Source organism: Diabrotica undecimpunctata, chromosome 3, assembly GCF_040954645.1.
Source record: "Diabrotica undecimpunctata isolate CICGRU chromosome 3, icDiaUnde3, whole genome shotgun sequence".
Taxonomy (NCBI): Eukaryota; Metazoa; Arthropoda; class Insecta; order Coleoptera; family Chrysomelidae; genus Diabrotica; species Diabrotica undecimpunctata.
In genome coordinates this window covers 7,026,942-7,043,655 of record NC_092805.1, presented here as the reverse complement: position 1 = coordinate 7,043,655, position 16,714 = coordinate 7,026,942, and the positions used below count along the sequence as shown (strand labels likewise).

Below are 16,714 nucleotides of genomic sequence, written 5' to 3'. Positions count from 1 at the left end.
TGGGAAGCAACTCTAACATGGCTTCGTATGGACGCAAGTAGCGATATCTGATAAAAAAATAGTTTACGGATTTAATAAAAAGTTAATTACTAAATTAAAATCTAAAAACAAAACGAGCCGAACACAATTTCAGGGTAGTGAAAATTTCTTAAAGTGACTGTTCTGAAACAGAAAATTTGACTGTTAGGATGGTACTGATAAATGAGAAATTATAGAACTGCCAAGGTAACACACCTATACACAGAAGAAATAATCGGGCTTTCTCGCATTCTTGGAAGGAACAATGCCGCAAAGCTGGAAACGCATTGCAATTTATTCTTTATAAAATAAAAAAACGACAACCTACTGTAAACTTTTATAACACTATAGACGAGGCTTACTTTATTTTTAGCCGATAAAACCGGCTTTTTAATCATGTTATCGAATAGTTTTTGGACGTACCTATTAAAAATTGACGTTACAACCCAGATGACGTAACTACCGAGGCCGTAATATCCAAGTTTCACTGTATAATGTTACTGCAAAGAACCGGGAATTTATAGGGATTCTTTAAGGGGAGAATTAACGATCTTTGTTCTGATCGACGAATTATAAACCTTTTATTAAAAATAGAACGATAAAAAATACAGGTGTGTGATTTATGTCTTACAGTTTCGTAAACTCAAAAACAATAAAATATTTTACGACCAGCTATTAAAACCTTTTAGTGGGAATGACATAGTGTCATTCCCCAAATAGATAGTGAACATGCAGGTGACGATTCAAATTGTTTATTTAGTACCGACGGATCGGCGCCAGAAATAATATTTTGCTAGAATAGATATGAAATAGCCGAACTAATAAATAAAAGCCTTTTTATAAAGCTTTACCCAAATTAACTGACGACTAGAGTTTGGAGATGTAAATAATACATATACAAAAAAAGGGGTCTGAAATGCAGGTGTGTAATTTGAAAATTATTTGGGAGATTTATGAGGTAATAAACGTAATAGACATTTAACGAAATCTCAACTGTTTTGCGGGAAAGATACATTTACAAAGAACTATAAAGAAGGTTATTATATTACAGAAGCCTACTTTGTGCTAATAAATAAGAAATATTAGAATTATGCTATATTACAAGCTATAACACTACGAATAATTTCCAAAATCTTTTAAATATTCTAAAATCTCACATTTTACAAAATTATGAACCGAATTTATGGAATTATCGAAAATATATTAATATTTGTTACAATAATAAAAGCACTAAAAATGAATTAATTAGTTTCTGGTTGTTTCAGGTGAGCCGTTGATTCAATGTCTCGGAGAAGACTTCAACAAAGTCCAGATCGGTCAGATCTGCACACCCATCGGTACGTTAAACCTTTCCGTTTCGTACCGCACAAAAATGACAATTTCACCGACACAAACCGGACGGCAGAACTCGATCATGTTGAAAAGCGACCATTTCAACACCAAGTTGAGCCCGAAGAGTAGGAGAAATAACCAAAAGTGAGTGTTTCAATATCATATAAGTATAGGTGTAGGGGAAATAATGAGATAGCTAAAAGAAATATTAATGTAAAACTATATTCTGATCTTCTTACATTTGGTAGATAAAAAAATAAATATAAATGTCGAAGGACCAGCGATCAGTTGATCAAAATTGCCAAAAAATCAACTGTTTAAAATTTTATAAAATACACAATTGTTTTTTAAACAAAATAGAATATTGAGAATAAAGTTTAGTTGTTTAACCGACAACCCTGTAATTTATCGGAACTGACATTAACAATTGATGGGCACAGAAATTAACGATTTCTCCTGTATTAAGGAATAATTTCAATAAACCTACCAATGAAATTAAATTCCAGATAATTTAGGTAAAAAGTCGAAGAATCCAGAAGTAGACCATTCGGCCGAATCCTGTTTATCCATTTTACATAATTGGGAAGAAACTGAAATTCTCAAAATGTTTTCAACGTTCTCACTAGTTAGCCTAGATTTGTACTTGTTTTTTATGAACTTCGGCTTACTGAATGTAGATTCACAGACATATGTAGATGCAAAAATACACAAAATTTTCTGTGTACAGTCAATTAAGTTAGGAAATTTGTCATTTTCAACTGTTTCCCAAAACTTATAGTGAGCTTTTTCCTTCTTTTTTTCTTTAAAAATACTTTTGAGCTCTGTATCATTCTCAAGATCAATTAACTCATTTTTCAAATACCTAGCTTCTTATCCAAAAATAGAAATATGAGCTACATTTGCTGTTGTTATTGCCACTTGCACAATTTCGATTTGTAATCTACCTCTTGACCTTTATCGACGGTCTCTTTGAAACCGAAACTATGTAAATGAAATGTAACAATTAAATTCCTCAGCTTATTGTTATTGTTAAAATACTTTTTTTGTTACGTTAAACAAAAATTACAGTTTTACGACAATCACTCATGGATTATTCAGTTACTCTAATGAATAAATGTACGATTTTGATGATAAGTCAAAACCTGTATCGTCGATTTCCTTCCAAATCACTCAATTGCGGGTGAACCTCGAACAGTTTAGAATGAACCAGACATATATACAGTGGAACTTGGTTATAGCGTCATTGAAGGGCCAAGTAAAAAAATAACGCTATATCAGGGTGACGTTATAAAAGAGGTACACTAGTGGCCAAAATTCTGGAAACGTTTCAAAAATTTTAGTTTTGTTGTCACAAAACTTACACAAAACTTATGTTATTTATAAGTTGATCTATAATTTTATTACATTGTTTTATGCTTCTACTTAATATTTAATATCTATTTTAAGGGGGAAAATCCTCTAAAAATTCAAAAATAAATAAAACAACAGCCGTTAGCTATTAGTAGATATATTTAAAAAGAAATGGTACAATGATTATTATCAACAAAATTAGTATTTGGTAGGATAACCTTTGTTTTTTAGGACAGGCTCAATTCTGCGAGGCATGGGGTTGACGAGACGAGCCAAATCTTGTGGTGTAATAACTCTAAACCAGTTTTGAATAATGGCTTCTACCAGTTCTCTCTTGTTGCTTGGGTTTCGGCGTGATACTAAGACTTTCAGCCTTGACCATAAATTTTCTATTGGATTTAGATCGGGACTATTTCCAGGCCAAGGCAGAACAGTAACATCATGGTTTCTCAACCATTCCATGTAAGTCTTAGCCGTATGACAAGGCGCTCCATCTTGCTAGAAGATGCATTGTTGGCATCCCCTTCGAACAAATCTGTGATAGTCGGCAGCAGTTTGGCTTGCAGTATCTCTTCCTGATATTTTTTTTTCATTAATATTGCCCTCTATTACTGCTAAACGTCCAACTCTATTGGTGGTCATGCAAGCCGATACCATGACACTCACAGGATGCTTCATAGTGACCGTAGTACACTGGGGCAAAAGGTCTTCTCTCGGTCGGCGGCGAGCAAACTTCACCCCGTCACTCCCAAAGATCGAGATTTTGGTTTCATCACTCCAAATTACTTTACTCCATTGTTCTTCTGTCCACCCTCTGTGTGCCAAAGCCCAATCAATGCGTTTTTGCCTCTGTTTTTTGTTCAGGAACGGGTTCTTTCTAGGAATTCGTGCTCGCAATCCATTTTCACACAACTTTCTTCTGATAGTGCGGTCCGATATTTGTAACCCAGTTGATTTGACAATACCGTTAATATCTTTTGCGGATCTGCGACGATCTTCTAAAGAAAGTCGGCATATTCTACGCACATCGTAGTGACTAACTTTGGGTTTTCTGCCAGATCTTTTTGCTGATTTTGTCGTTCCACGTTTGCAAACTTTCATTACACCTGATTTTGTGGCGCCACCACCCAATTTGTTTGCTATTGATAACTGTAACCTTCTTCTCGAAGGATAATTGCTTTGGCTCTCTTTCCTGGCGACCAATCAACACGATTTTCGGCGTTTGCTTGAATCTGGTTCCATATTTTATTAAATAATGATGTTATTAAAAAAAGAGTAAGAAATACATAAAATATTATGCAGGAATATAAAACAATAAACTAAAACTGTAATTGTAATGGTAAACTATATAAATCATGATCATGAGACGAGTCTTGCTAAAAAAAAACGATAATTTTTTAAAGTTTCCAGAATTTTGGCCACTGTTGTAGAAAGAAATGAAATTTTAATGAGGCAAAATTTTATTTCTCTTTATTTATTCTGACGTTATGACCCATTTTGCTACTTCCAAACAACTTTAAGCTAGAGTTAATTTATAAACATGTTTAGATTCTAAATTTATAGGAACAAAAACAAAAAAAAACAAATAAATCGCTTATGATGGTTGAAGCCTTTTTATTAGACGGTATACTTATTTGAGGAGACAAAAAAACTTGCTGACCTTGTCTCTAAAGACACGAGCCGCCACAGTGTTTCATTATACCTTACAATGAGCTTATAACCGGTATCTCCCGGTAATTTTCACAGTTGTCTTTGCTGCGCTTTGTATGTATTGTTGAAATGCAGGATTCTTTCCACAATGTCGGGGTTTTCTGAAATAATTGAGTCAGTAGGCGAATTAGGCCTCTACGTTGAGCCGTTTTATGTAATTTTTTGATTAGGTCCATGATATTGTATAGAAGCAGACTCAGTATGTCTCATAGGTGGATCCGATTTCCATTCGGTATTGGTTGATTTTATTTGTGTATCCTTAGTGATTATTAATGCTTTTTGTTTTGGCATTTAATTAATTAATTAATTCTTTTATTCTAGTTCTAGACATTTCTTTTGAAAAGACAATAAGTGTACTTTAAGAAGTGATAAAACCGTCGATTCTAGTCAAAACAACAAAAACTTAGTCAATGCCATTTAAATGTCTCAACCTCTTCCTGTTGTGATATCGCGCTATGAAGTCTTATCATTGACGGACCTTGATTAACCGTTTGTACACAATAGGGAAAACGAAATGTTGTGAATTGTTTGAAGATAATTCGGCGTAATTACCGTATGGTTCTAAAGATGGCATTTTTGTATTATTTACTCCAAAGATTGATTTTTCTTCTCGTTTAAAATACCACAAATGTCCTGATTGCCGTGTGGCTACATTTGCTCCCCTTTTCCTTAATTCATTTTACAGGAAATACGAAATTATTTACGTTTTATAAAAAAATACTTAAAAAACATCGATGATGCGTGTATATTATCATTTATTTACTTTACCTTACCGTTTTTAAGTAAATATTCTTATTCATTAGGTTTGTAAATATGGACTTTAATATTTATAAATACTTTACGTAATTTTCCTTGATAATACATTTCATAATTATTGTAGCTTACGTCTTTAAGCGCACTAAATAAAAAAAACTATGGTTTACTGATTTCATTTTGCATACGAATAAGTAATCAAGCTTAAAATACTTAGCTAAAAATCTGCTAGCATCTACTCATAGTACTACTACCTACATATCACGTCTGTAACATGTAAATTGATGTTAACTCTAAACACCTGCATCAATGCAGTCCCAGTTTGGAATTCAATAGCGGAGACCAACTGGAAGAGACTTGAAGCCACAGAGACATCATGCTACAGGATCATAGACGGATCAACATGGGAAGAAAGAAGAATCAATGCGACCATCAAAGAAAGACTACAATACACACCACTAAGGGAAGTGGCCGAGAAAAGGACCAGGTACTTCTTCCACCAGGCGACAAGAAGACTACCACAAGAACACTTCTGTATTCGTGACTCTATCTACTCATGGAATCCTTAACAATCTTCTAAATGTCCGCATTTCAAATGCGTTAAGTCGATTTATTGTATTCCGGTGTAATGTCCATGATTCAGCTCCATAATAGAGTTCAATGTGTACATAGTATTTAATTAGCCTTATTCTCAGGGCCAATGTCAGATCTTTTCTGCATAAAATCTTTTTCATTTTCACGAAGTTAGCACGTGCTTTTTTAATTCTGACTCTTATTTCTGCAGTATAAATCGTTATTTTCTGTGATTATCGTTCCCCAATAAGAATATCTTTTTACTCTCTCAATCTGCTGGCCGCCTACCGTTAATATTTCGTTTGTATTGTTGTTCTTGCTAATTTTCATGAATTTGGTTTTTTTGATGTTAAGAGAGAGTCCGTATTCTCTAGTATATCTTAATATTTTGTTCATTATTCTTTCTAAGTCTTCCAAGTTGTCGGCTATTATGACTGTATCGTCGGCATACCTAATGTTGTTAATTAAACTTTCGTTCACTTTTATGCCGACTGTCTCGTTTACCAAAGCTTCTTGTATGATTTACAAGTACAACATACAGTACAGTACGCAACCTTGCCTGAACCCTCTCCTTATCTCCACTTCTTCTGACACTTCTCTTCCAATTTTCACATTTGATCGCTGACTGTAGTATAAATTTGTTATCAATGTTACATCCCTCACATCCAGAGTCTTGTTTTTGAGTACTTCTATAAGTCGGTCATGTTTTACCTTATCGAATGCCTTGTTGTAATCTATAAAGCATACATAAAGATCTCGATTAATATCGAAACATCTTTGGGTCAGCACGTTAAAAGAAAATAGTGCCTCTCTTGTGCCCACTCCATTCCGAAATCCAAACTGCGAATAACTAATATCAATCTCCAGCTAAGCGTGTATTCTATTATGGATGATTTTTAGCAGGGTTTTTTAGGTATGTGACATTAGACTGATCTTTTACTAGACATTTTAGTTGGACTAAAAGGTATGTTTTTTTCATTGACCAGTTTTAGCAATTCACTTGGTATTTCATCTGGACCAGCAGCTTTATTATTTTTCATGGACTTTACTGCATGCATAACTTCTGACTTTGTTATTTCGGGTCCCTCGTCTTTACTCTGATTATCTTAATATACATTTTTCTGTCTCTGGTCATGGAATAATTCCTCTATATATTCTTTCCATCTTCCTAATTTTTGTTCTGTCTCCAGTAAAATGTTTCCTTGTTTGTCCAATAGTATGCTTGAGGTTTTTTGTTTTGCTACCCCAGCTAATTGATCAGATTATGATCTGGTGACAATTCTGCCTCAGATTCTGATGAAGTACCTAAGAATACTCTTCACCGTGTGAATGTAAACATCACTGCTTTCGAAGAAGACAGTTCTGATAACGCGGAAATATCTGAAGATGAGTCTGAAAGGAATGAATTGACTGCACGATGGAATATACCAAGTACAACCTTTTGTCCTAAAAAAGAAATTCCTACCCAGAGAAATGGGATAACAATACTAAATATTGATAGAGGTTCTCGTCCTGTTGATATTTTTCTAAAATTATTTCCGCGTAGTTTATTTATGCATATTGCTTCCTGTACAAATTAAAGAATAGCAGCACTTCCAAAAAAACAGAAATATAAAATAACGAAAAAAACAGATATGTACGAAATGATTGGTTGTACTAATATGTGGTTATGTGTTACAATAAAGTACCATATATCTTATATTACTGGTCATAAAACGAATCACTTTCGAATTCCCTCATAAAAAAAGCTATTTCAAGAGACCGATGTTTATTCCTACTATCTAAGTTCTGTTATAATAATCCTGAAAGAAATGTTAATACCTCAAAAACATACTACATACAGTTCTGGAAGAACATCTCAACGACAGAACATGACTTCCGTAATTCTCTCTCTAGAGAGAGCCCCCGCTTTAGGCTCCTGCCTCTTCGGGGAAGGCGGTTTTGTTTGTTTTATTTGGGGTTTATTTTACCGTTAATGCTGTGACGGGAATTGGCTTTTTCAGGTTGAAATTTGGTATTGCTATGTTTATCTTTAGTTCTGCGTTTTTATCTCTTCACTTCTTTGATACTGTGAATTCTTACTCCTCTGCGCTTTTTTGTTCCCGTGCGCGCTCTTAGTACGACAGAAACAGATGATCAACGTTTGAGTCCATTTGCCACAACAAATAGCTACTATGTAGAAGAAGGTACTTATCATGCTCACAAAATATCTCAGAAACTCGAATTACGACTATTTGTACAACGTGAAATGTGCCTCTATGCAAAAATTGTTTTTTTATTGTTGTTTTTTTACTGCTGGGATTTATTTATTCCACCATTCAATACTAATGGGACATATGTGTCCCATGTCCTTTCTAAGGATACAAGGACATCCAACTTCTTCTTCTTCATGTGCCTTGTCCGTTCCGAACGTTGGCAATCAACATGGCTATTCTGACTTTGTTTACGGCAGATCTGAATAGTTCAGCAGATGATAATCCGAACCATTGCCGCAAGTTTTGGAGCCACGAGTGTCTTCTCCTCCCTGGACCCCTTTTGCTGTCTATTTTCCCTTGAACGATCAGTTGTAGTACTCTATATTTATTATGTCTCATAACGTGACCCAAGTATTCCAACTTTCTTTTCTTTATACTTATTCCTACCTCTCTCTCTTTACCTATCCGGCGTAGTACCTCTTCGTTGATCACGTGCTCAGTCCAGGATATTCGTAATATACGTCGGTAAGCCCACATTTCGAAGGCCTCTACTTTTTTCATCAATGTTGCGGTCATTGTCCACGCCTCCATTCCATATAACAAAACCGGGAAAACATAACATTTCAGAATTCGAATTTTGAGAGGTAGGGTGAGGCTTTTAGAGGTGAAAATTTGCTTCATGCTAGTGAACGATGCTCTTGCCTTTTCTACTCTTATACGTATTTCCTTCGCTTGATCCCAATTTGAGTTAACTGTTGTTCCCAAGTAGATGTACGAATCCACGTGTTCAATTCTTTCATTGTCTAATATCAGTTGCTGTGGTGGTTGTTGGGTTTGGCTTACTAACATCCATTTGGTTTTTGTGATATTTAGTCTGAGTCCGTATTGTGCACTTGTTTTTTGTATCTTACTCATTAGGCAACTCAGTTCCTCCATGCTACTTTCTAGAATCACAGTGTCATCAGCATACCTTATGTTATTAATTATTTCTCCATTTATCTTTATGCCTTCTGTGCTTTCCTCCAGCGCTGTCTTAAATACTTCTTCTGAGTATATATTAAAGACAATAGGAGACAAGATATAGCCCTGTCGTACCCCTTTCTTGATCTCAATTTTATTGGTCAATGTAGATCCTACTTTCACTTTAGCTGTTTGGCCCCAATAGAGACTCGCTATTGTTCGAATGTCTCTGTAGTCGACTCCGATCTTATGGAGAACTTCAATTATCTTTTCGTGCTTTACGTTATCGAATGCTTTTGCGTAGTCTATAAAGCATATGTACACATCTTTGTTCATATCTCTGCAGCGCTGGATGAGTACCTGTAGACTAAAAAGTGCTTCTCTTGTCCCAAGAGAATTCCGAAACCCAAACTGCGAACCTCCAATGTTATCCTCGCATTTTTTGCTTATTCTGTTGTAAATAACCTTGGTGTATGCCTTCGAAATGTGGTTAATTAGACTTATCATCCGATGTTGATCACAAGACTTTGATTTTGGTTTTTTCGGTATGGCAACAAAAGTTGACTCTAGCCAGTCTTCAGGAAACTCCCCGCTGTTATAAATATTGTTAAAGAGTCTAACGAGTGAGTCTAGAAATTGACTGTTTGTTTCGCACAGAATTTTCAATACTTCCCCGTATACGTTATCGTTGCCTGGTCTTTTGTTATTTTTAAGACCCTTTATAGCATTCTCCACTTCTGATTTTAGAATAGAAGGGCCAGTATCATCATTGCTCAGTGTATACCCACTAGGACGGTCATCATTAAACAGTTGTTCCACATGTAAAAGTTGGACATCCAACAATGTAAAAAAATCAATCGCTTTGTTACGTCTCTAGGTGTAAAATAGTTTTCTTTAGCTACAATGAAATCAGTAATGAAAGAGTTAAAGGTTGATGATCTAATGATTTCACGTGTCTCAAATAAACTATCCTATAATCAAGACTCATTGATCAGATCGAAAACGCTTTGATATTTGAACTAATCATTTTCGATATTTTTTAAATTCAGATATATTAATTACAAGAAAAAAAAATACACAGCCAACTACTGAGATTTTTTTAGTGATTTTTTATTTCAAGTTTACGTAAAACCGTTTAATACATTTTTTTCCCGTCTGGAAATATAGTTGCAAGGGCACGAATTTTTTCGAAATATTTTACTCTAAAAATAGATTTCATCCAACGAAAATAACCTTCTGAACTGCTTCACATTTTACACAATATCAAAATAAACTCGTAGTACTATAAGCAGCTGTTGACTCGATGCGTATGAGTCGATTGTCACGTAACAATCAAGAAATAAAAACAGAATCTTAATGATTTCTAACGGCGATGTTTATTAATAAACCTTAATTTACACGTTGGACCACTTTCTCAAAACTTTTACATAACTATTATAATAATTTCCTACGCTTTCGTCTTCGTCGAAGTTTCTCGAAGTAATGGGAATGTCCAAACTAATCAAAATCTAATTTTAGCGTTTGTATATACATACATAGATTTATGTATAGACTAAATATTTTTGTATATTATGTTTTCGTATTCGAATAGTTATTTAAATATTATTTATTGTATGTAATTCTTTAAAGAGTACAAAATTTTACTTTAACAAATTAGATTTTTCTCTTCTTTTTTCTTCTTAGTTTGTCTGTTAGGCATAAGATCTTTGTAACAAACATCTTTTCTGGTTCAAGCCTCAGATGACCTGTGAATTCGCGCCTCGTATCACCCAGCAAATTACAATTGCATAGGATGTGTATGACAGGCATTTCTTCCATTTCGCATTTTCTGCACCATGTCTACGTCAGTCACCATACCGAAGAAAACTAAGTGCGCGTTCATAACGAGGCGCCGACCCTCGCTCGGACCATGGGATGGTATCATTTAATCGATTTTCGGTAAAATAAATAAATGCATTACTTTAAATGAGAGCGTTCACCGTCAGTGCTACGCTCTAGGCGAGGAGACGGTGCGATGGTCTCCGTTATAAACGCGCCCTAAGGCAATGCAATGTTCAGATCATCGGACAATCTCCTTGATGAGTCATCTGTTTAAAATATTTCTTAGAGTCATCCACAGCCGAATCTATCAAAAGTTAGATATCGATATTAACGATACACAGATGGGATTCAGAAAAGGATTAGGTACAAGAGAAGCTCTCTTTGCCTTGAACGTTCTAACACAGAGATGTCTAGATGTTAACCAAGAGGTACACGCCTGCTTTATAGACTTTGAAAAGGCCTTTGACAAAGTACGTCACAATAAACTCAAAGAAATCCTGGAGGGTAAGAACATCGTCAACAGAGACATACAAATAATATTATATCTGTACTGGAATCAGCGAGCTAATATAAAAATAGAAGACCAAACATCGGACGAAATAGAAATACGTAGAGGAGTACGGCAGGGTTGTATATTGTCACCGCTCTTGTTTAATATCTACAGCGAACAAATATGCCAAGAAGCTCTCTCACATGCAAACGAAGGGATAATAGTCAATGGAGAAGTTATCAATAACATTCGATATGCTGACGATACTGTGATAATGACAAGAACAGGAAGATATACAACATCTAGTTGAAAGTGTGAATGAGATATGTAATAACTACGGCATAAGGATGAACGTCAAAAAAACCAAATATATGACCTTCAGTAAGAATCCAATACATGACACTAGTAACGCAATAAACGGTACCCAAGGAATGTTAAAAATCTTGAAACCTTTGAGATGTGGTGCTACCGCCGTATACTAAAAATAAGTTGGGTGGATATAATTACAAATGAAGAAGTAATACGCAGAATAAATAACGATCCAGAAGTTATACTGAATATAAAAAAGAGAAAACTTGAATACTTAGGCCACCTGATGAGAGGACAAAAGTACACATTCCTACAAAATATAATGCAAGGAAAAATCCAAGGACGCAGAAATCCAGGCCGTAGAAGAATGTCCTGGATGAGAAATTTAAGAGAGTGGTTTGGCTGCACCACTAACGAATTATTCAAAACAGCAGTAAATAAAATTAGAATCGCCCTAATGATATCCAATCTCCGATAGGAGAGGCACTCAAAGAAGAAGAAAGAAAGCACCATGGTTCATTTACCTCGGTAACCGTTTTAATTCACCTACAAGAATTACTAAAACAACATCTACCATAATTGATTATATTTTCTCAGATTTCTCACCCCTTGATGTACACTGTACAATTATTAATGCAGGACTGACTATCTGATCATGAAGCAGTATATACCAAGTTTAACACTCTTAACGAACAATCGTCGAAAACCCAATGTTTAGGTAGGATTTTTTCCGCTCAGAACTTTCGTAAATTTCAAAATTTGTGCTTGACTTCTGGGTGGTCCCTCTGTGGACGTGGACTATAATTTCCTTTAATTACAATCAAGTCAAAACATCACAAGCCCTGGACTACCAAAGGTATCCTCATATCAGCCAAGAATATGCGTTTACTACTGTACATCAAGAAATTTACTACCAACTGAATGTATCTCCAAGTACAGAGGAATATATCTAAAACTTATCAAAACAGCTAAAAAAATGTACTATCAGAATCCTCTGGGAAGCTCTAAAAATATTGCAAGAAAAACTTGGTCCACAATAAAGATGCAATTTGTAATTTTAGTAAATTATGTATAAATTATGTAGATGTATGTAATTTTAGTAAATCTTAATTGTTATTGTTATTTTTGTTTTTACTTTTTGTACGCTTTGTCCATAAAATTGTACAATTTTCAGTGACAATAAAGCATATTTCTATATCTCGTTTATTAGGGTTCATCAAATTGTTAGAGTTTTTTATCTATGTTCTTGATTATTTGGTTAATCTGCATTTGCCCTTGAGTGGCTCTTCATTTCATTTGATTATTCCTGATCAATTTTCTGAACCTCGCTTCTTGCAATATGTTTGGTGGTGCCAAACAGTGGTTATGGGGCTACAAAGATTTCTCTCGAGTCTGGTTTTACTAACAAATCTACTCGTTCATTCTTCATGACCCGGTACCCATATTAAAGACACTTTATCGTCTTTTGTCAGGGTGTTGAGTAGATCTTTGCAACTCTGCACCAGTTTTGATTAGGTGAGTGGGTTACTTACGACCAGAATTGGCTGTATTGTTGTGAATTTATTAAAAGGTTCAATATTTATAACACTTACGGATTTAATTTATTTTTTTATTTATATTAACTTATCTGACAATAATTTATTATATCCGTACGCACAAATTCGCGAGCGCGGGTCTTGAGTATTAACTGGCCCTCCATATAAAAATGTTGTATTTATATACGAAATCCTGATATACTAGAACAGCATCGAAAGATCGCATTGTCTTGCATCGAAAAATCGAGAAGCATCTAGTTGGAGAATTCACCATAATTTGAATCTAGAACCTCCGGCGAAATTTCTACAACAAAACAGAATATTAGTCATCATATATTTTACAGTTATTTTTAGGCCAGGATTTTTATCGTAACAGTATGTATAAAAGTTGGTTATCTTTGCTTTGTAGTCGTCATTCAGGATTTCATCAACACAGACCACCAAAGCAAAAACTTCAGCCTGGAAGACTGTTGTATATTTATCTAGGCTGTAAGATTTCTCGTGATCAATGAGCAGTTTTAGAACCATCAGTGAACCATAAAGTCTCCTATCGGTGGTATATTTGTATTAATCTTCCCAGTGAAGATTATTTCTGGTGTCACTCTGAGTTCATTGTTCAAAGATGGATTCCTCAAGTATGTCCCAGTAGGATTTGTATGAATATTCAATCCATAATTCAGCCTCCAAGTATGTTTGCTTTGTCTTTTTTATGTAAGTTTCAAGCTCAAGATAGTCATAAATTTCACCAGCGAAATAAATAATTCCAGGCCTCAAAAGAAACCGTTCCTGTACCGTGCAAGGTTCCTGTACAAACCATGTACCATTTAAATCACTAAACTATAAAATTTTAAATATACCACAAGAAGTTACTACACGCCTTGGTTAAAAATATCGGCCCGGGTAGCTCAGTCGGTAGAGCATTGGACTTTTAATCCAAGGGTCCAGGGTTCAAGTCCCTGCTCGGGCGAAATTTTTTTTATTAAATAATATCTTCTCTGCAAATAGAGTAAAATAAACTGTTGATTAAAATTTACATGTATTACATAAAAGGTTTTTCGTCACTATGTAGTTGGTGACTACTCTCTTATGTATGAAGTTATTGAATGATTTAATATAGATTCCGAAAACATTTTGTGATGTAGCCCGATTGGGTGTTCTAATTATATACCTTTTATAAAGGATTTAAATTTTTTATGCCTTGATGTTTCAAGTGTTGCTAATTAAGTTTCTTTAATTGTTATAAACAAACTATCTGTGAATTGAAAAAAGGGACCAACTTCGTCGGTAATTATCATAGGACTTTTTTTGTAATTTCCTGAAATGGTTGTTTTTCGCCTTTTTAAAGTTCTTTTGATAGAATAACTCTCCCTGTTGCTTTTGATATTCGTAGAATTATTGTAGGTTCATTTTTTTCTGACCTATAGTATTTCAAAAAAAGGTGTGTGGCATAAACAATTAATAACAGAATAACTTCTAGATTAGTCGATCAATTACTCTAAAATTTTCACGATATTTTTAGAACTATAAGACCCACCTGTTCACGCAATACCAAGGTTGTATATGGTTTTTGAACATTCGCGAATGCAAATATATGCCACCGACATTCGCGAATACGAATGCGAATATTCAGTTTTTATTTTTTTAATTTGGCAATTTTAATTGTCTCCGGCACTACCGGCAGTCCCATTTGCGTTAGGTGTGTAGTTAGATAAGTTCAGATAAATTTAGTAATTCAGCAATTTCCAGAACAATAAAATTATACAAATCATGTACTGTATTACATTACAGTGTAGTGTATATTATAATATGTATCTTCTTCCGAAAATTGCTGAATTAATAAATTTATCTGAACTTATCTAACTGAAGTCGAACTGTTTATGTTTGTTTGTTTAAACTCTTTACATAAAAACACATAGACTATTTTTAATTTTTAGTTTAATAAGTCTTAGACTTTTCAAGATGATTGTCTAAAATTAAAAACTTTTGGATAATAAAATTTTCAGAGAGTAATTTGTTTTTGTTTGTTTACACTGCATTATTTATTTTTTGTTTTCTAATTTTATAGTTTTCTAAGCTTGTAAAATAAAGTGAGTTTTCTTAATAAAAAAACTGAGAAGTGAATGGATTTTTATTTTATTAACCTAATCTTCAAATTATTTTTTTTTCTTATATGTACATATTTATATTCACAAAACCTTCGCACAAATTTCGCGAATGCGAATTTGCAGAAATATGCGAATGCAAATATTCGTTACATCACTATAAGGTTCATGTTTTAATCGTGTAAAGTACTCTGAAATTGTTCCGCTTTAAATAGTCTTTTTAGACTTTTTCCCTTCAGAAATTCATGAATATGTGCTTACACCAGCAACCCTTTCATCATTTGTATTTAATATATTTTTTTTTATAAAAAATGACTCAAAATAATTAATTGATCTGACTTGCAACAATAATTATTTTGCTAAATAGCATTGTATCATATATCAAATCTGCTTTCTGGCTTATCTTATCATGAATATTCGAATCTGCGTCGTTTTTTATTTCTCGTATTTTTAATAATGTAAATATTGTAAAAGGTTGCTTGACCAGATAAAAAATAGTTTACAAAACAGGTATAAAAAATGTAGTTTCGTAACAAATTAAGTAATTTTCGTAAACAAAAATTTTGTAAACAGTTATATCGAATGACTAGATAATATTATATATTTTATTATTATTATAAATCGAATTATCATATGGGTACGTTAACGATAATAACTTATTTATATCTTTATTTTTAGTCGCTTGTTTTTCATTATTTCGCGAGATAAACACGCTGTTACCTTCGAAGCTTGTTTGCTAAACCGTAAAATAATCCGGTAAAATTGGACAAAAATTGACACACTTATCTACTAACACCCGCATTAAAGCACAACAAATAAACACTCATTTATTTGAAAACTCTACGTACGACCTCCCTGCATATATTATTTGGAAGGTAAAAAGGGATCAACCGATTATGATAACTGTAGAAAATGGAGCGTGAATTATTTAGCGGCATTGGTTTAAAAAGTCGTGGCAATAAAACAGTAGCGGGTGGAAATATGTCTGAATAGTAGATAAAATTAACAACTAGCAGCAATTAACACCCCAGAGATACGAGCCCCTTCCTATATCAGTTGGCCCACCTATATAATTTGCAGTTTAAGACGATTACCATAAACAAATTATACTCGGCATGGTTTTATAAGTTCCCATATTAATTAATATGGCATTTTTATTAATATTTATTAAAAACATTACCCTTATGGTTTTTTATTTATTTTCAACAATAAAAAAAATTTCACTAAACCCTGGTTATGCATTCACTTATGTCAACATACGTTGGTTTTTTCATAATTACGTTAAATCCAGGGGTAGCTATGGAAAAATGACATCAAAACAATAATATTGTCAGTTAATGTCAAATGTATTTTGTAGTATTGTAAAAGGCGTAGCAAGCGAGATGTTGAGCAATATTCCCTAGAATCGGAAATGGTGGCGAAACACGTCGGTTTAGTCATTAACGAAGACAAAATCAAGTACATGTTGGTTACTAGGGATTCTATAGCAAATGAGGAACGGGAAACAGTCTTTAGAAATCATAACTTTGAACGTGTCGACAGCTTCACATACTTTGGCTCGCTAGT

At 33.9% G+C, this 16,714-nt stretch overlaps 1 protein-coding gene and 1 non-coding gene across 3 annotated transcripts in view; both read left to right on the top strand.

Annotated features, from left to right (window-relative positions):
* Positions 1–16,714, top strand: part of Atg13 (Autophagy-related 13) — a 43,522-nt gene that overhangs the window by 7,638 nt on the left and 19,170 nt on the right. For both annotated transcript variants that reach the window (XM_072525163.1, XM_072525162.1), the window contains exon 3: positions 1,284–1,494. In XM_072525163.1, the coding sequence (XP_072381264.1) occupies positions 1,284–1,494 (211 nt within the window). The remainder of the gene's footprint in view (positions 1–1,283; positions 1,495–16,714) is intronic.
* Positions 13,941–14,013, top strand: TRNAK-UUU (transfer RNA lysine (anticodon UUU)). Its single transcript has one exon. It is a non-coding gene; the product is annotated as a tRNA-Lys (tRNA).